At 42.0% G+C, this 19,610-nt stretch overlaps 1 protein-coding gene across 7 annotated transcripts in view; it reads left to right on the forward strand.

The window, feature by feature from the left end:
- Positions 1-19,610, forward strand: part of pik3cd (phosphatidylinositol-4,5-bisphosphate 3-kinase, catalytic subunit delta) — a 199,609-nt gene that overhangs the window by 97,630 nt on the left and 82,369 nt on the right. For all 7 annotated transcript variants that reach the window (XM_041206088.1, XM_041206084.1, XM_041206083.1 and 4 more), the window contains 3 exons: positions 9,500-9,668; positions 12,934-13,162; positions 18,827-19,059. In XM_041206088.1, the coding sequence (XP_041062022.1) occupies positions 9,528-9,668; positions 12,934-13,162; positions 18,827-19,059 (603 nt within the window). In that variant the 5' untranslated portion in view covers positions 9,500-9,527. The remainder of the gene's footprint in view (positions 1-9,499; positions 9,669-12,933; positions 13,163-18,826; positions 19,060-19,610) is intronic.

Below are 19,610 nucleotides of genomic sequence, written 5' to 3' on the forward strand. Positions count from 1 at the left end.
TGCAGATCTTTCTTTGCTTTTATATCCTCTATACTTGCACCTTGGAATGACTTGGGAAAATTTTTAACCAAATTGATTAACATTAAGTCAGAAGGTGGAGACAGGCACAAGACTGGCATAACAGATTTATGGTATTGTGAACCTTTTTCAAGAGATTAAACATTTAAAGATAGTCTTGAGTTTAGTAAGAGCTGTGTAGGATTAAAGTACAGATAGGCAAGTGAGGCTGGTTCACTTTATTTTCTTTTGAAGTGGGGTGTATTAGCGAGCTGTAACCAGGATAGACATCTTGCTGGTATGTCTGTTGTTGCTTAAAACACAAAAAGACTGACGTTATAATGGAGAAATTGGGAAAGGTTAGATTTGCTAATAATCTAATAGTGCTCTGGCAGTCCTCGTTCAGCAAGCTGTGGTAAACTTTGCGTATGAGAGATGTCGTTCCGGGTATTGAACTGGCCCGTGTTTGGGCCAGGATTTTACATGTGAACAAATTTGCTGTTTCATTATTTTGTACACAGCTTTAGGATTGATGCTGAATGTTGGAATGAAACTGCAGTTAAGTGGATGTAAATAATCCCATGCCACTATTTCCAAGAGCAGGGGAGTCTGCTTCAGAATCCAGGACAACATTATCCCACAACCAACAGGGCGAAAACCGATCACCTGCTTGTTTACTCTCTGCTGTTTGTGGGATAATGCTGTGCAAAAATTGATTACCGTGGTTCCTACATTCCAACAGCGACTACACTTAAAAAAAAACTTAATTTGCTCGCACATGCTTGGGTTTGTACTGAGGTTGTGAATGGTTCTTTTTAAATGCAAGTCTGCATTTCTTTTTAAGATTATTTCTTTGTGAATGAATGAAAGGATCTGCTGCATCCTGTGCCTCTATTCAAGAAGTAGGTGGCTACCAAACCTCTGTCTGTTCCCATTTTGGTCAGTAGTCAAGTAAAGTTTCATAGTGACCTAACAGCAGCTCCACCTGATTATTTTTCTCTTCTCTAATCAAGAATTTATTTAACTAACGTTAAATAGTTGCCTAAGAGAAATAAACATTTCACAATTCCACAAAGCTTTATTACCTCATCAAAATAGCTCAAAGCACTTCAAGCAATCATTACTTTTGGTGTTCATTGGACAGAGAAACGCAGGAAAGGATGAAGCCATTTGAATATCCAGTCTGTTCTTACTGCTGGATGAGATCATGGTTGATCTGTGACCTAACTCCATATTCTCACCTTTGGCCCATATCCCTTCATACCTTTGGTTAACAAAAATCTATCAACCTCAGATTTAAATTAACAATTGATCTAACATCAGTTGCCACTTGCAGTAGAGAATTCCAAGTGTCTCCCATCCATTCTGATGTCTGAAAAAGTCTGGTGCTAATTTTTAGATCATACTCCCCAGGTGGTGAAAATAGTTTCCACCTATCCTATCTGTTCACCTTAACTCCTTGAAAACTTCAATCAAATCACTCTTTAACCTTCTAAATTGCAGGGAGTACAACTCTAGTTTGTGTAATCCTTCCTAACTTAATCCTTAAAGTCCAACTATCGTTTTGGTAAATCTACAGTTGTTACTAAGTACAGCAGAGCTTTAAAAATGTTTCTGGGGGGTGGGGTTGGACCCACCAATCCAAAAAGATGGTCCCAGCCTTGCAAAGGAATCTGAAAAACTCAAATAACTTGTTGGTAAATCAGCAAATGCAGAAATGTGGAATTCTGACAAGATCAGAAGACATCTGTTGGTCTGACATAATCCTTATGATCCCTGACTGTTCAGCGACCAACCCCCAACCTTCACCCCATCCCCACCCAACTCCTTTCTTTTCAGAACATTGAATAGCGAAGTTCTTGGTGCAGAATGGTAAGGTGAAAATCAGATGACATTACAAAGTTAAGAAATCACTATCTAATTATACTGTAAGGGGGAACCTCTTCATATCCGATGTGTAGAAAATGGACTCACTGCAGAGTGGGTAAAAAAAAAAGATTTGCATTTCTATAGCACCTTTCATGACCCTGGGATGCCCCAAAGCACTTTACAGCCGGTGAAATGCTTTTGAAGTATGGTCACCATTGTAAGGAAGGAAACACGGCAGCCATTTTGTGCACAGCAAGCTCCCACAACAGTAATGTGATAATGACCAGGGAATGATTTTTTTTTTTAGTGATGTTGATTGAGGGGTGGACAGGACACTGAGGAGAACTCTACTGCTCTTCTTCAAAATAGTGCCAGGCAACATTTATGTCCCATCTAAGTGGGCAGACAGAGCCTCGATTTAACATTTTACCTGGAAGACGGCACCTCTCTCAGTTTAGCACACCCCCAGTACTGCACTGGAGCGCCAGCTGAGATTTTTGCACCAAAGTCTCTGGAGTGGGACTCCAAAATGGGTGGATTGGTTTCTCATTTAACAAAAGGAAAATGGGCTGTGGGGTCTTTCAATATGAAAAATTGTGTTATTTTTTATTGCACCGAAGATCACTTTTTGTAAGCAAAGCTATGATTTAAAAGCTTATAAAGGTGCATTTTATGACCCAGTGAATTTTTACAACACTATGCACCGCTGCCCTTTAACACACATGGGAAAATTGTATTGGCTTAAAAACTGGCGGAGTGAATTTTTTTAATTGAACTAGTTTGCCTCCGCCTTGCTTCATAACGCTGTTTTATCTTTCCTTTTGAAATCGTCATTTGGTGATACAGAACTTGAGAGTATTTCTGAAAAAAAAGAGACATGCTGTCAAATCTTTTCACTTTGTACTCATCAGGTTGGCCTGTGAGAATGTTCCAACAATAAATTGGGGGGGGGAGGTGAGAGCAACAATTTACACTGCACGAGAAGAGTTTGCTGATTGACTGGCAGCAGAGCCATTGTTCAGTGCCCATGTCCCTGCAAATTTTTAACACTGGACATTTCTATGTCTTCCCTGAGACTTGCTGGTGGCAGTTGACTTTAATATATCTGTATGACTGAACAAGAGTGCTACCTTTTCCAAAACTGAAGTCATGGCAAAGCATAATACAGAGCGCTGCGCTCTTTTGACCACAGTGAGCAGTGTGGGACAGGGAATGAAAAAAAAAAGAGGTGTGCTTATACAAATGTATCAGCTCCACACAGGTACAGTCAGAAACAGATTTATTTTCACATATTTGCTCATTTTCTTTTAGAAAGAAACCTGGATTCTAGCTGCCCAATCCCTCATGGCCGCACTAAAAACTGCTTCAACACTATTGGCGCCTTTGGCATCTTTCAGTGTTGCCAAGTGCTTGGTGGAGGCATTCTGTTTAACTTGGAGATTATTGACTTGTTTATGTCCTCTCCTGTCCTCCCCATTCCAACCATAGAATAATACTACCCAATTTGTTATTGCAGTCGAGTAAGTGATAATAGGGTGGAATATCCAAACACTGCTGCAATTATTGATTTTTCTAATTATTTGTCAAAATTTGTCGTGGGTCAAATTCTCCTACGAGATGTAACTTGGAAATGCAGCATGCTAATACCAAATTCAACAAGAACAACTTGAATTTGTGTAGCGTCTCAATGTAGTGAAATGGCCCAATATGTTTCACAGTGACGTTATTGAACAAAATTTGACATCAAGCAGCATAGGGGATATTAGGACAGATGACCAAAAGTTTGTTCAGAAAGGTAGCTTTTAAAGTGCATCTTAAAAGAGGAGAGAGCAGAAGGGGAGGGCAGAAAGGTTTAGAGAGGGAATTCCAGAACTTTGGAGCCCTGGCAGCTGAAGACACAGCTACCAATGGTAGAGCGATTAAAATCGGAGAAGCCCAGGAGGCTGGAATGGAAGTGGCACAGTGATCTTGGACGGTGTCGGGTGGGAGGAGGATGAGAGATAGGGGTAGGCTATGGAGATGTTTGAAAATAAGGTTAGGTGTTTTAAAGTTGAGACGCTGCTGAACCTGGATCAATATAGATCAGTGAGCACAGGAGTGTTGGGATTTTGTGTGTGCCAGGGTGCAGGCAGTGAAGTTTTGGATAACCAAATTTACCTCCTACCCAGAGGAACCCAATTGTAGAGCAAGCAAGATCCAATTTAATTTGTATCGTATATATTGTAGTTGTCTTCATTCCCAGACTACGGTAATTTTGCAATACGTGCAAGATGTTTGGACAGCATTCTTCCTAACTTCCACAAACAGCCAGGTTTGGAGAGGGTGCTGCTTCGTAAGAATTAGGAGCAGGACCAGGCCATTCGGCTCCTAGAGCCTGCTCTGCCATTTAATAAGAATCAGGGCTGATCTGATTGTGGCCTCAACCCCACTTCCCTGCCTGTGCCCCACATGATGGGTGTTTCACTTTACATAGCAAGGTGCCTGGAGGAAGGACGGACAAAAGTTACAAACCTTGTGCTTTGTGAATGATTACCGGTCAGGCAATGCCATTCGGTGTTGCCAAAATCACACTGCAGCTGTTGGATTCCTGTGGCTTCCCTTTCCAGAACAAATAGCCAGCCACAGCCCGATTTGTTGAGCCGACTGCTGTTGGCCCTCGTCAACGCTGGTGCTCGATTGGCCTAACCATGAGCAGGCTTCTTGAGGCTGTGAAGGCATTTTCCATTTGGCAAGTTTTGGTAAAACCAGCCAAGGGGAAATTCAAGCGAGAATGTCAGGTAGAAGTGGAAAGCTAAAGCAAGTTTCAGAATGAGTTCTCTCTCGTAATTTACTGGGGCTGCCTAACATCTTGCTGTGCACCCTCTCGAAATGTTGTGTGTTAAAGGGGATCAACTTTCAGTGTTACTATCGCTTCTGAGTCAGGCCTTTTAATCAGTGTCCAACACCACTGTTTTACTGCAGGGCTTGTTTAAATGGTGTGAACACCATGCAGTATAAATGACCTGACCTTGTCCTTGATGGTCGTAGGCAAATAGGGTTTTCATCGGCTTCCTCTAACTCAACTGTTGCCAATGACTTTCCTCTATCTCTAAGTCTTACCATTTATCTACCTCTCTAAACCTTGCAAGGAGGCTGCGGAAACATTAATTTCATCCCATGTAAGTTGTACAGAAAAGGTGGTAGAGTCAGTGGAAACAAGAATATGACAATCAAACTAACAGCCCAGCCTATAGTAATTTATTGACACTGAGGTGAAAACGGTACACTCAGCCCACGCAGAGACAGGTTAATGACATCTGAGACCCCACAATGTACGCCTCTGGAGGAAAGATACGGTGTTTGTCAGCTGTGTGCTCTTCAGATTCAACAGTTTTAATCTTCAAAGTCTTACCCAGTCAAGAGATTTCATTTGGAAGATTACCTTAGAATTCTGGGTTCATAAAAGTGAGTGAATAAATGCTTCAAAACCTAGCTGGTTTGAGAATCCCATTCCCTGAATAGCAACAACTTATATTTATTTAATACCTTTAACCTGATTAAAACATCCCAAGATGCTTAGCAGCATTATAAAACAAAATATGACACCAGAATTCATAAGGAGATATTAGATCACATGACCAAAAGCTTGGTCAGACAGGTAGGTTTTGAGAAGTATCTTGAAGGGGTAGAGAGGCAGAGAGGTTTAGGGAGGGAATTCCAGAGCTTGGGCCTTGGCAGTTGAAGGCATAGCCACCAGTGGTGAAGCAGCTAAAATTAGGGATGCTCAAGAGGCCAGAATTAGAGGCGGGCAGATATCTTGAAAGGTTGTGGGACTGAAAGGAGTTACTGAGATAGGAAGGGGCCCGAATGAGAATGTTAAAATGAAGATGTTGCTTGAATGGGAGCCAATGTAGGTCAGTGAGCACAGGGGTAATGGATGAACGGGACTTGGTGTATTTTGATATATATATCTTAAGTGTTGTGTTTCCACAGTTGTGTAATTTCCGGGGTCCAGCATTTTTTCTGATAGGCCCATGCTAATCACATGGTATTAGTCATATGGTCATCCTGGAACAATCAAATCCAGTGAATCAGTTCATTCTGTTGCACCCTCTCTGGCTATGAGCATTCCATTTGCTTTCCTAGCTTAGTGCTCCTCAGCCCTGAATGAGCCCACACTTGGCCTGATGCCTCTATTAGCAGCAGCTTCCTGGCAATCATGGGTATGATTGCCCCCTTCTCAGTTTGACTCAACTGAGACCTTCCTCTGATACTTGCTTGCTGCAGATCCCAACCTTGATGATCCCTATCACCCGAACCTCACTCATGGTAACATCACAAGACATTCACCGGTGTAACTAATAAGCCAAAGGAACTGAGAATCATTCAGAAAACATGCTAACATAAATTGGGTGTGGCTCATTTCCTCATTAACTGCTGGTCACAGTCTTTAAATAGCTTGATTTGCACTTCAAGGAAGAAACAGGGCCAACATCCAATGTATTGCTAGCCTAAGTGTGAAAGCTGTAATGTATATATTTGATTTCATTATTTGAGTACTGCTGAAAAAAGAGACATGTCGAAGCTTTTTGTCTTGCACTCATCAGAATACTAATATAAGGGGAAAACAACAATTTATACTGTATGTGAAGAGAGTGCTTCATTGGTTGGCAAGTGGACTCTGATTGGTAGAGGCATTGACATGGAGAATGCACCAGTGATGGTGGCTGACAGTTAACTGCCAAGAATTTTTTTGAAATTTGAACCAGGCAGCTTGGCAGTTAACTGTCGGTCACCATCACTGGTGCATTCTCCATGGCAACGCTTCTACCAGTCAGACTCCACTTGCCAATCAATCAGCAGTCTTTTCACACATGATATAAATTGATGTTTTCCCCTTATATTGATATTCTTGCGAAGTGTCCTGATGAGTGCAAGATGAAAAGCTTCGACATTTCTCTTTTTTTTGGGCAACACTCAAGTTCTGTTATACCAAACAACTATTTGATTTCGTTATTGTTCATCATGCACAGTTTTGCATCTGTCATGAACATCTCCGTTTTCTTCTTTGTTTCTTGAGCTGTCTTCTCCCTCATTGATTTTTGTGTGTTTCTCCTTCCTAATTGGCTATTTTCTGCTTTCTTTCCCCTCCGAAAGCTACTTCTGTTCAATTATGTTTCAACAAAACAAACTCTAAGGTTCAGCGAGCTGTGACACTCAAGCTTCCCTTTTGAAAGTTGCCGTTGAATCTGCTTCCAGCACCTGTTCGGGCAGCGTGTTCCAGATCATAACAACTTGCAAGTCATTCATAAGTGAAGAAATCATCATCTGCTCTTAGGAATAAGATGAATGAAATCACACACAGACAAACCTGCAATTTCCTTTTACAGCATGGCCGTTTCTGGCCACTCAAGCCTGCACAATCCTCTACAAAACTGAAGCAACCTGTGCCCGGTTCTGCACCTCCCTCAGGCCCACGCGCACCCTACCTCTGCCTCAATTCACTCTTTCACTCCTCCCTCTGACTGCTCTACCTCAGCCTCCTATCTTGCACTCCTCCCCCGACTTCCTGCTCCAACGCTGATCCATTCCCAGTTAAGTGGTGCATGGACCTAGAAAATTCTGAGAAGCTCTGATAGATTGAGTGATTGGGCTACCTGATTTAAAAGAATTAACAAAAGATGTTGAGGGGAAATGAGGGCTAAGTTCACACAAAGGGTTTTGTTATAATCTGGAATTGGCGGGGTAGTGGAATCAGATTGTCTAGGAACTGTTAAAAGGCAATTGGACATGTACTTGAAGAGGACTAATTGGCAAGGCTTTTGGGGAATGAGCTAGGATGTAGGACTAAATTGGACAGCTCTATCAAGGAGCCAGCAAAGGTGTGATGGACCAAATAGCTACCTCGTATCCTGTAAAGTTCAATGATTCTATCCATTCCCATTGCAGCCCCGTGTGTCCCCAGTACCTCCCCTGCCTTTTAAAGGAAAATACACAGAAGAAAATTCAGCCCCTCGATCCTGATCTACCATTCATTAGGTCATGGCTGATCAGTCTCTTAACTCCATCTGCTCACCTTGGTTCCATGTCCCTTGATACCCTTAACCTAACAAAATATCTGTCAATCTCCAGCTTAAAGTTTTCAATAGGTGGAGTTTTTTGGGGTGGGGTGGGGGCAAGAGTGCATCCTGACATCCATAGCCTGGTATTGACACGGTGGGCAATGTACTAGTGTGTACGTGCAATTCAGTGTCTCTGCTGACCTTGTGCTCTCATGCTTCTTTTTGTGTGTGTATATGTTGTATTCCTGCAAGTGACTTGTTTGTGGTTGTTGTGTTCAAGTGCTGCAGAGTAAACTTCCACACTACGCACAGCGTGTTATTCTGCTATTTATTGAGGCTTTGATGATGGCTTCTGTTGGATCAGAGTAGTGCATCGCTAGTAATGAGGAACTGGTACATGGTAAACGAAGATTTAAGGTATCTGGCAAGATGAGTTGTTGTGATCTGGAATGTACTGCCTTAAAGGGTGCTGGAAGAGGATTCGCCGGTTACTTAAAAAAGAATTGGATTTTTACTGCAAATGGGGGGAGAAGATTGTAGCATGGTGAGGAAAGAGCAGCGGTGAGGGACTGATTGGAAAACTCTTTCAAAGAGCTGATACAGATGAGTTGGGTGAATGGCCTACTTCTCTGCCTTGCTGCCTGATTCTAGGATTCAGTTCGTTTGTTCAAATGTTGGAATCTGTGAATCAGCTGTTAAATGGACAAAGTGGTTGAGTTACAGAGGCAGAAAAATGTAACTTTGCCACATCTTGATGTCTGTCCGATTTCTCTTCCCTCCTGGTTCACCCCAGGTTTCTCATTTCTACACCTGGGCTGTGGAGAAGTGTTGGGGGAGCGGGTGCGGGCGTGAGGTTCTTGGAGAGAACCTACCTATATAAAATGTTTTGTTTTCATTCCTGAATGTCAAATCGCAACTAGTCGCCCTTCTGTAAATCATTCAGTTGGGGAAAAATACAATCGTGCCACATAATCCTGAGAGCAAAACTGTTTTGCATCTTTACTCTTAATTAAAGAATGTGCTTACTTTCCCTTTCAGGGGAAATAAATATATATGTATTATGTATAGTCTGCCTGGTAAACTTGATCACTGAAAGTCTTCTCCATTGAGATTTAAAGGAGACCAAGTCATGATGTGTGCTTTAAAGAGGGACATAAAAAGAACAGAAATTCTAATTGGTGAAGCATGAACAGTGATGTGAGTGCTGTTTGCACATCTGCATCAACCTTATGTTGAACAGGCTGTCAATTAGAAGTCACAAGCTGCTTTTATACTAACCTTCACTTGCTCCCCCTCCTTCTTCCTGACCACCAGGCACACTGCAGATTTTCTCATCCCTCTGACAACTCATCCAAGACTGAGAACGTGATTTTTCTGTAATGTTCCTGGGAAATTTAGCCTTGCTTCTCCCTCTCTTTTTGGTTTCTGGGTCCAAATAATATCCCAAATCTGGATCTGAAATCCATAAACTTATTGGATGTGTCCTCAGCTGATGCAGCTTGAATCATTTTTCAAGCTGACACTGAGAGCTCACTACAGAGGAGCAACGTTCTGCCTATATTTTCAAACTCCATTTAATCTTTGTGTTGCAGGGGAAATTGCAGCTGAAAATTGGCCATAATGCCTCCAGGAATACATTACCATCAGGACTTCTGGACTGAGGATGAGAATCCAGATGTGGAGGTTGAATTCCTGTTACCCACGGGGATTTACTTGAACTTCTTTGTGCCACGCAGTTCTACAATCAAATACATCAAGAAGGTAAATTAATAAAATGTTGTTTGTCATGAGAACGTGGTGTCTTAAAATACCCAAGAGTTAGGCATTTGTGTTTCAAAAAGAAAACTCAGTTGCTTTCTCACTAACGCAACTCTTTCTTGTGGTCTTCAAATTCCCTTTTAAAGTACATTATTGTTGTCATTTTTGGGCAGGCAGCCGATGCACTAATAATCCCTGAGGTGTTAACACCTTTCTTTTTCCCTTCATCATTCCAGTGTTGATCGTGAGTTTATGTCCCCTTTGTTACTAGTTTGTTAGCCTTTCAAAAGAATTTTTCCCTGTCTATCTTCTGAATTTTCAATAGCCTCTCTATTAAATTCCATCCTTTAATGTTCATTGGAAAACCACCAATATTTCAAGTGTTTTTTAAAATATTTTTCATGTCTTAATCACAGTGTTTTAGAGGATCTTGCCTGTAATCTCTTCTCTGACTCCAAGAACCTCCCTGTGATAGGGTGCCCAAAACTGCCCACAAGACTATGAGCTAACCAGTATGTTATACAAATTCAACATTTTTTCTTTGCTTCTGTATTCAGTGTGTCTTTTTAAAAAAAAACTTCCAAAATCCCATTATTATTTTAGCCTCTTTTTGAACCAGCATTACCACCTTTATGTAATCGATTTATCAGCATCAATAGACTTTTTTGTTCCTCTATGCTTGTCGAGAATTCTATCTTTTAGGATCTATCTCCTTTCTCGCTTCCTTTCCCCAAATCTTAGTGCTTCACATTACTCTGTGTTGAACTGCCTGTGAACCTTGGTGATGCAAGTATTGCATTTTGTATAATTCACCAAATCAACTGGGACAGAAAGCCTAAATAAGTAAACAAGGGATAGACCTGTTAGTCTCTATCAATAGTCTTTTTAAACCTCAAAGTTTGCCTAACCCATCGTTGACCTATTATGTGCTACTGACCTGAAGCTGTGACCTTAAAAAGATGAAGTGAATAAGCACCTTAACCTCAGATGTACAGTACAGGAAAGACTTCTACAGTTCTTGTAGAACCACCTGATTTGCTATGAGCTATGTCATGAGTGCTCAGCATGTAATATTAAAAGTCCTCATACTGAAAATGCTGTCAGTAAAAGTTACTGTGACTCAGTAGATAATGTCAAATTATTAAGCACTTAAGACTTTCCTGTTCTAATAATAACTGAGCCTTGGCCTAGACTCTACTAGCTGATGCAGCTGAGCTGATTCCTTCTACAAAGTAAGTTGTCATGATGGGCAGTGGAAGCAGATTCAATGCCAGTGTTTCAGTAAAGAATTGGATAAATAGTTGGAAAGAAAGGAAATTGTCGGGCTAGAGGGAAAGAGCAGGGGAATGGGACGGTTCGGATATCCGTGCAAGGAATACCTTTTACTGAAGTCATTGTAGCCCATGGTTTTCTGAAGCGATGTTTGCCTCTGCAATTTAAAGGGAAATGGGGAAAGAGACTAATTGGATAACTCTTTCAAAGAGCAAGCACAGGCACCACAGGCCGAATGGCCTCCACTTGTGCTGTAAGATTCTACAATGGGAAGCTGTTTGGCTGCAGTTTTGCAGAATGGGGCATCTTTGCTTAATAACTTCTTGCCAGTAATCTCAATATTTCACAGATGTTGCTTCATTACTGACAGTAAATGACTTGGACGGAAGTTCCTGTCCAACGTTTTGAGCAAGGATTGCGCACACTGTGTCTGTAAATGCAACAGAACATTGTGCTGTCCTTTCAGAAAGAGAATGCATTAATTTACTTAAGCAAATGGTTCTGAAAGAGGTTAAAAAAGAGACTCCATGACCCTAGGAAGAAACTGCTATCCTTTCACGCTTTTATCGAAGCTTCAGACTATTGTAACCAGATTGTGACTTTAACGTTTATGCACTTTCTTTTGCTATTAATTCTTGTTTGTAAACCTAAATATATTAATTAACGTTGGAGAAAGCTGTCCCTGGTTGAGTGCACTGACATCAGTTGTGGTTTACCTTCAGGAAGTGAAAAGACGTTTTCCTTTTACTTCTCTCAAACTTTGTTGAAAATTGTGCATTTTTGAAATATTCTTCACGGAATAAAGCCACACAAATCCAGTGGATGACACACAAAGTGCTCAGCCCCGCTCTCCAATTGGGAGCGGTGCTCTCCGGTGTAGCTTGCTGAAGTTCGAGATAGTATGACCTCTATGGGGCATTGCCACTGCTGTCACTCAGCGTTCTGTGGGGATTGGGGGCATCAACGACAGGAGTGAGGTGCGATCCAGTGGGTCCTGTGGAGTGACCTCCTTAGCAGGCCCAACCTATCCCCCAGCACTCCATCCATAGCTTGGAAAGGAACCAGGAAAATCATAGAAATCCGACAGCACAGAAGGTGGCCCATCGTGCTTGTGCCTGTTCTTCCAAAGAGCTATCCCATTCATCTCACTGTGCTCTATCCCCCACACACTGTTTCCCTTTCAAGTATATATCCAATTCCCATTTGAAAGTTACCACTGAGTCCGCTTCCATCACTCTTAGTGTTAGTACATTCCAGATCAGAAAACCTCACTGTGTTTAAATAAAACGATTCTCCTCATTGTCCCTGGTTCTTTTTGCCAATCATCTTAAATCTTTATCCACTGCTTACTGGCCCTCTGACTGCCTGATTTTTACCTTGTTAATAAGTTGACTCACAAACAGACACTGAATAAATTGATGGAGATTAAGAAATAAAGACAGTGAGTAAGCAGCTGCAACATGTGAGTGCAAACTGCATGTCCATGCTCTTTAAGAGGTAGTGTCACTGGACTAGTAACCCAGAGACCCAGGGTAATGCTCTGGGGACTCAGGTTCGAATCCCACCACAGCAGATGGTGGAATTTGAGTTCAATGAAAATCTAATGATAACCATGAAACCATTGTCGATTGTTGTAAAAACCCATCTGGTTCACTAATGTCCTTTAGAGAAGGAAATCTGCTGTTCTTACCTGATCTGACTTACATGTGACTCCAGACCCACAGCAACGTGGTTGACTCTGTGCAAGGGCAATTCGGGATGGGCAATAGATGTTGACTGAGCCAGCGACACCCACATCCCAAGAAGGAATTAAAAAAGAAATCAGGAGTGAAATTTGGATCGTGGCAGTGTTGGGTAAAGACGGAAGCTTTATCCTCCCGGCCCAAATTTTAATTGTACAGAGGTGGGAGTTTTCAGGAAGAGTGAGCTAACGTAACCTTGTTTTCCCTTAAAAGATCTTCACTGAAATAACGGGTGTCATCTCCTCCTTTTACAGTTGCTTTGGCAGCAAGCCCAACATCAACCCCTTTTCCACACTTTAAATGAACCAGATGCCTATGTCTTCACCTGCATCAACCACACAGCTGAACAGGAGGAGTTGGAAGATGAACACAGGCGTCTCTGTGATGTGCGGCCGTTCCTTCCTATCTTGAAACTTGTCGCAAGAGAAGGAGACCGAGCAGAAAAGCTCATTAATTCGCAGATAAGCCTTCTGATTGGAAAAGGTAAGACCCACAAAGGGGAAAATGCTTTTGATTCACTCAATGTTTGTGATTCAGCGCTAGCCACAAGGCTTCAGGAAATCTGCAGCGACTCTACTTAAAAATGTCAACAAATGTGGAGCTTTCTCGCTAATCCTATTCTACACAAAAAAAAAGACCATTTAGAGCTTTCAGTCATTCCCAATCTTTTCTCCTGATGGTGTTAGTTTTTGATGGGCTTCACTTCCACAGTCAGAGCCTACTGCAACTACCAGTTGTACATCACCAAAGTGGGTACCCCTCACACTCGCCTGTATAACCGTAATCATCAGTAGACTATCGGTGCGTGGTGTGTACTGCAAGGGACTTGATCATATTATTCACCCGTCGTCTAATCACTTGCCAGTAGGGAATATCAAACAAGATAAAGTTCCCCATCTCTAGCCTGGACATGCTGATGGTAACTCTAGTGTTCCAACTGAAATTAGTTCAGGAAATAACTCAGATTGAATGCTGAGATCTTCTGGTTTGTCCAGCTCAGTACCAGAGTGTCCTTACTCACTAGACAACCTAGGAAGTTCCTGCTGAAGGAGTCACTCTGCAGCAGTGATTACAGCCCAGCTGATGTTGTTAGAACTCACTAGGTTGGCAAGAGACAGAATTCCTTATTGCCTTGCAAACCATTTTGCAGAATTGTTCAGTTAAATAGCCTTGTATTGTGCTGGAGTGTGCTTCACTTCAACTCTTCCTTCAAAACACAAAAACTTTGGCTGAGTTTGACCTGCAGCAAATTTCTGTGATTTTCCAACGACCGACGTGTGTCAACCTTCAACTCTGTGGTCCAAGAATTAAAATTTCCAGAGAAACTTTTGAGGAAAGCCACCTTAAGATCCGTTTATGAAATAATATTCACAGAGAAGTTAGGTGCAACATCATAAATCGAACCGTGAATGTGGTCCATATTGGCTATGTTATCACTTATAACAATACCCAACACTACCCAAAATCCAAGGCAAGTCATCCCATCTCAAGCTGATCATACCTGTTGAAGCTGCCCGTATCTTCCTGGTGGCATCATTCAACCACAGTGCATCATTGGGGAGACTGGCCATTTGTGCACCAAGCTTTGCCTTCCCCCAAATCTTGAGCCATTTGTGAATGTGGACAGCCATACACATATTACATCAAGTGTTGTTTATGTGTCTCTACATCCTGAGCAGCACTTTAAGAGCCCCTGAATATTTAACGAGTGTGACCAGTATCGGGTTATTGTTGACATAGGTGTTCCTGGGATGAAAGGGTTGTCATATGAGGGAAGAATGAACAGGTTGGGCCTCTCCCCATTGGAGTTTGGAAGAAGGAGAGGTGATCTTATTGAAACGTATGAGATTCAGAGGGGGCTCGACAGGGTGAATGCTGGGAGGGTGTTTCCCCTTGTGGGGGAATCTAGAACTAGGGGACACAGTTTCAAAATCATCTCTGACTACTTTTGTCAAATTTCTTTTAATGTATTAAGAACTTCACTGGATTTTTTTTTGGGCTTTCCGCATCTCTCAATATCAACAAGTTCCAGAAAGCTGCTTCATTCTGGAACACCTCCCTTTCCCACAACAGGCAAGTCACAACGGTATTATGCTCCTTACACAATGTGCTTTTCTCAGCCATGTGGAGAATTCCTCAAGTCTTAATTGGCTGAAAATTCCAGTTGACATGTTACCAATAAACATTCCTGTGGGTTTTGTGTCCGTTTAAGACGGAGACGAGGAGGAATTTTTTTTCTCGGAGGTTCGTTAACCTTTGGAATCCTCTTCCACATTGAGCAGTGCAGGCTGGGTCATCGAATATATTCAATATAAATTAGACAGATTTTTGATTGACAAGGGAACCAGAGGTTATGGGGGACAGACAGGAAATTGGAGTTAAGACCACAATTAGATCAGTCATGATCTTATTGAATGGCAGAGCAGGCTAATCCTGACCCTATTTCTTATGGTTTTATGATCTGTTAAGTATATAGACTGGGTGGGGGGGGAAAGTTGTCTTTTCTCCTCCTGGACATTCCTTTACCCCTATGGCAGGCAAAAGCTTAGCAGAACTTTACCTGAAAAGGGGCAGCGTCTTCATGTGTGGCTGACATTTCGTTCCTTAAACATGAAGCGCAATGATGCAACTCATTATCATGATGAAAGTGTCATTCCCGTCATGGAAGCGTGGTTCAGGAATACAGGTCCAACTGTGCCTTCTCAGTCCAATTAAGGATGGGCAATAAATGCAGCATTGCGTGGACCCCAAGGAGAAAAGATATTACACCCAATCCTGCTACATCCCTAACAACAGTTTTCCTGCTAAATGACTTTACTTCACTTGGGTTTACCGTGAAAAACCTATTTTCACAAGATGCCTGATTCTACTGATAATCGGCCGTTTCTGGGAGCCTGCACTCGGTTTAAAACGACGCTTGGTCAACTGCAACCTGTAATCCAAATGGAGAATTGAAGAATCGATCTGCACGTGCCCCTCTCCTTCCCACATTCTCAATAATCAGGGAGAACCGTGTTCGGAAAATATTAAGTATTCACAAGTTTGTCAATAGGTGGTGAATAGATTTACGATTTTTTTTCCCTGTGGGTGCAAACCTTTAATCAGATGGCCCCGGGCCATTGCTAATGTAATCTGTTGTACTGGAGGAATTGTGGCTGTGATTCAGCTTTTCTGGGAAAGGGGGTTGTTAGTTCAGCTCCCTGTTGCAAAGGCCATATTGTTTAGATGCCTCCTTTCAGACAGATCGAGGCCCCGTCAACCCTCTCAGGTGCCGTTACAAGACCCCACAGCGTTCAATCGAAAAAGAGCAGTGGAATAGTTTTCAGTGGCCTGGCCAATATTTATCCCTGAACCAAACTCGCAAGAAACGGATTGTGTGGTCGTTATCACATTGCTGTTTGTGGGAGCTTGCTGTGTGCAAATTGGCTGCTACGTTTTCTACATTACAACAGTGAGTACACTTCAAAAAGTACTCCATTGGCTGTAAAGCGCTTTGAGACGTCCAGTGGTTGTGAAAGGTGCTATATAAGTGCAATATTTTTTTGTTTACTTTTTAACTTGCGCAGGTGCTCAGAGTATTTTAAGCACAAATTGGCTTCAGAGCAACTCGAGATTCCACAATCTTTTGCCCAGCTTTTAAATCCGTCCCGCTCAAGTCCGGCCCCACCCACAAAACTGACAACACGCCCGGGGTGAATTAATCACCAAATGGAGTTTTCGCTAATTGTGCTCATTTGCAGGCTTCCAAAAATTAACCCGGGTGCAAGGACACTAACAGACACATCTTGAAAGGTTTTGTCGCGTAATGGTCTGGCGCACAAAGGGTTAATGTGGGACTGAATGTATTCTCGCCACACAGTGATGTAAGAGAACATGTGACCTGCACCTGGGGGTCAGTGTAATGTTGGACAGAGCCATGTGTAGAAGCAAGCACGGAGACAGCTCCTAGCTTAGATCCTTTACTGTACCTATGCATATAGTTTTTAGTAACTAATGAACACATAACTGTTGAACTACCCAAGACTATGAATAACTTAATAAGACCCACCAAACTACAACTAGCACCTTACAACTGTTTTTTTGATGATTTTTAAAATTTGCTGAGGAACACATGACCATGCTGTAATTTAACTAGAAAATAGCTTTTAGTATTTATTTTTAGAAGTCATTTTCAGTAACTTAAAATTGGGCTACACATAGGTTGACATTGTGATATTAACATGCTTTTTTTTTGTGACAAACCCCTTTGCAGATGTATTAATCAAACTGTACAATGTTAGCGCTCTTAGATTTATCAAGGAATATATTTTAGAACAACATGTTTTTTTAAAAAGCTAGGTTTTAAAGCACTGTGCTGGTTCATGGTGGTGATATGCAAATGAGTTTGAGCAGAAACTTGTGGGGGAGGGGAAGAAAAAACACTTTGCAAGACAGGTGCAATTTTGGGCATAATTTTCACTGAAACCACTGATTGTGCCCAAGGTGGAAACTTTAACTCCATTGGATGCTTGCAGCATTTTCCTGATTTTATTTCCCATTATTCCAATGTTGAGAAGGTTTCAACAGGGAAATCTTTCTTAAACAGTGGTAGAGCGCTAGAGAAATGACGGTTAATGAATCTGTCTTCTTAAATTTATTCTCATCAATTCTTTTCTTTATTCTTTCATGGGGCGCAGGTATCAATGGCAAGGCCAGCATTTGTTGCCCGTCCCTAATTTCCCTTGAACTGAGTGGCTATTTCAGAGGGGCAGTTAAGAGTCAGCCACATTGCTGTGGGTCTGGGGTCACGTGTAGGCCAGACCGGGTAAGGACAGCAGATTTCCCTCCCTGAAGGGGCATTGGTGAGCCAGATGGGTTTTTACGACAATCGATGAATCACCATTTGCTGAGACTAGCTTTCAATTCCAGGTTTATAAATTGAATTTAAATTGCACCAGCTGCTGTGGGTGGGATTTGAACCCGTGTCCCCAAAGAATAAGCCTGGGCCTCTGGATCACTAGTCTAGCGACACTACCACTGCACCACCGTAGCTCTGATGGGATGTGGGCATCATGAGCAAAGCTGGCATTTATTGTCCACTCTTTGTTGCCCTGAGTGGATGGTGTTGAGCCTCCTGCTTGAACCAAGAATTGATACACCTAAGTGTGTTGATAGACCACTTCAGAAGAGCAGCTAAGGATCAAATGATAAAAACAAAAATAAAAACAAAAAAACTGCGGATGCTGGAAATCCAAAACAAAAACAGAATTACCTGGAAAAACTCAGCAGGTCTGGTAATTCGGTTTTTGTTAAGGATCAAATGTGTTAAAACAGACAAGGGTGGCATGTTTCCTTCTCAAAAGGACATTATGACCCATTTGGACTTTTACAGCCTATTTTTTTATATAGTTCCCAATATCTTTAAACGACTCAAATCGTCGCACCTACCACGATGGGGTTTGAACTCCAATTCTTTGGATTATTTGTTTAGGCCTTTGGATTACTTAGTCCATTGACACTACTGTAGCCTGTTACAATTTGCTGCCGTGAACTGAGTTCATGGAAAGTTTAATGAGAGCTGGTGTGAACTCCCCTGTTGTTCCACACTACACACTGCAGCAACTATTAAGAGGATCTTAAACATGATAAGTGCTGAGAGCTGCTCAGCTGTGTGACGGAACCCCATAAACAATACACCTCCCCTTCGCATCTTCCGTCAACTATCTGTTAAGCTATTCGTGGGATAGCAAAAAAAATTTGGAAAGAAGTGGTGGGAGAGTTATCTGTAGAATTTTTTTGCCTCACCCAGATTGCAGGGTTAAGGTGGCTCCATTTCATATGTGCTTTTGCCATTCACCACTTCATGGTGTTTTCCTACTCTTGAGAAATCCTGTATTAACTGGGACAAGAGGGAAGGGCAAATGGTGGGAGAGACCTCCTTGAATTTTGTTTATTCCGTCTTTTATTAAGTTATTTTCAAGGTGAGAATGTAGTTCAAAGGAAAAAGAATGTAAATTAGAGGTGGGTGTGTGTATATAATATATATACACACACGCACAAATAAAAGGCGCTCCATCACACCTTCGAACGATAGATCAGCAACACCTTTCGGTTTTGTGTAGCATGAAAGAAAATGATTTGAGAGGAACAATGTGCTCTTTGTTTTAGGCCTTCACGAGTTTGACAGTGTGCATGATTCTGAGGTGAATGAGTTCCGTGCGAGTATGCGCCAGTTTTGTGAGGAGAAAGCCGAAGAGAGGCAACACCTGTCATGGTCACAATGGATGGAATACAGCTTTCCCAGGGATCTGGAGCCAATTCCAGAAGTATCAGATAACAGCATTACCAGGAAGCAGAGCAACCGAAATATTGTCATAAATGTGAAATTCCAGTACACTGAAGTGAGTACGCAATGCTTCCTTACTTGTTCTCCTAGTCTACATTGAAACGACTGCAAAAGGTCAAATCCCAATCTTTAAGAATTGTGAAAATCCACCCCCCCCACCGTGCCTCAATGAAATCCCCCCCCCCCCGTGCCTCAATAAATTCTGCCCCAGACAAGTGATTAGTGGCTGTTTGAAGTATATACAGCAGCTATAACAAGACTTTAGGAAGAAAGCAACACTGACAGCAGCTGTGGGCTAACTAAATGATTCTTACATCAAGGAAGCCATTTTATCCAAAGCAAAACATACATCCAAAAGCAAAATACTGTAGACGCTGGAAATGTGAGGTAAGAACAGAAACGCTGGAAATACTTGGCAGGTCAGGTAACATCTAGTAGTGAAAGAAATAGAGAAACAGGTCCTCAGAAAGGTCACAACCTGAAATGTTAACTGTTGTTTCTCTCTCTACAGCTGTTGCCAGACCTGCTGGGTATTTCCAGCATTTCCCGGTTTTTTTATCCCAAATATCGATACGTTGGCTGAGGTTTGAAAAGTAACCTTCCTCA

This window comes from Carcharodon carcharias, chromosome 15 (genome assembly GCF_017639515.1).
Source record: "Carcharodon carcharias isolate sCarCar2 chromosome 15, sCarCar2.pri, whole genome shotgun sequence".
NCBI lineage: Eukaryota > Metazoa > Chordata > Chondrichthyes > Lamniformes > Lamnidae > Carcharodon > Carcharodon carcharias.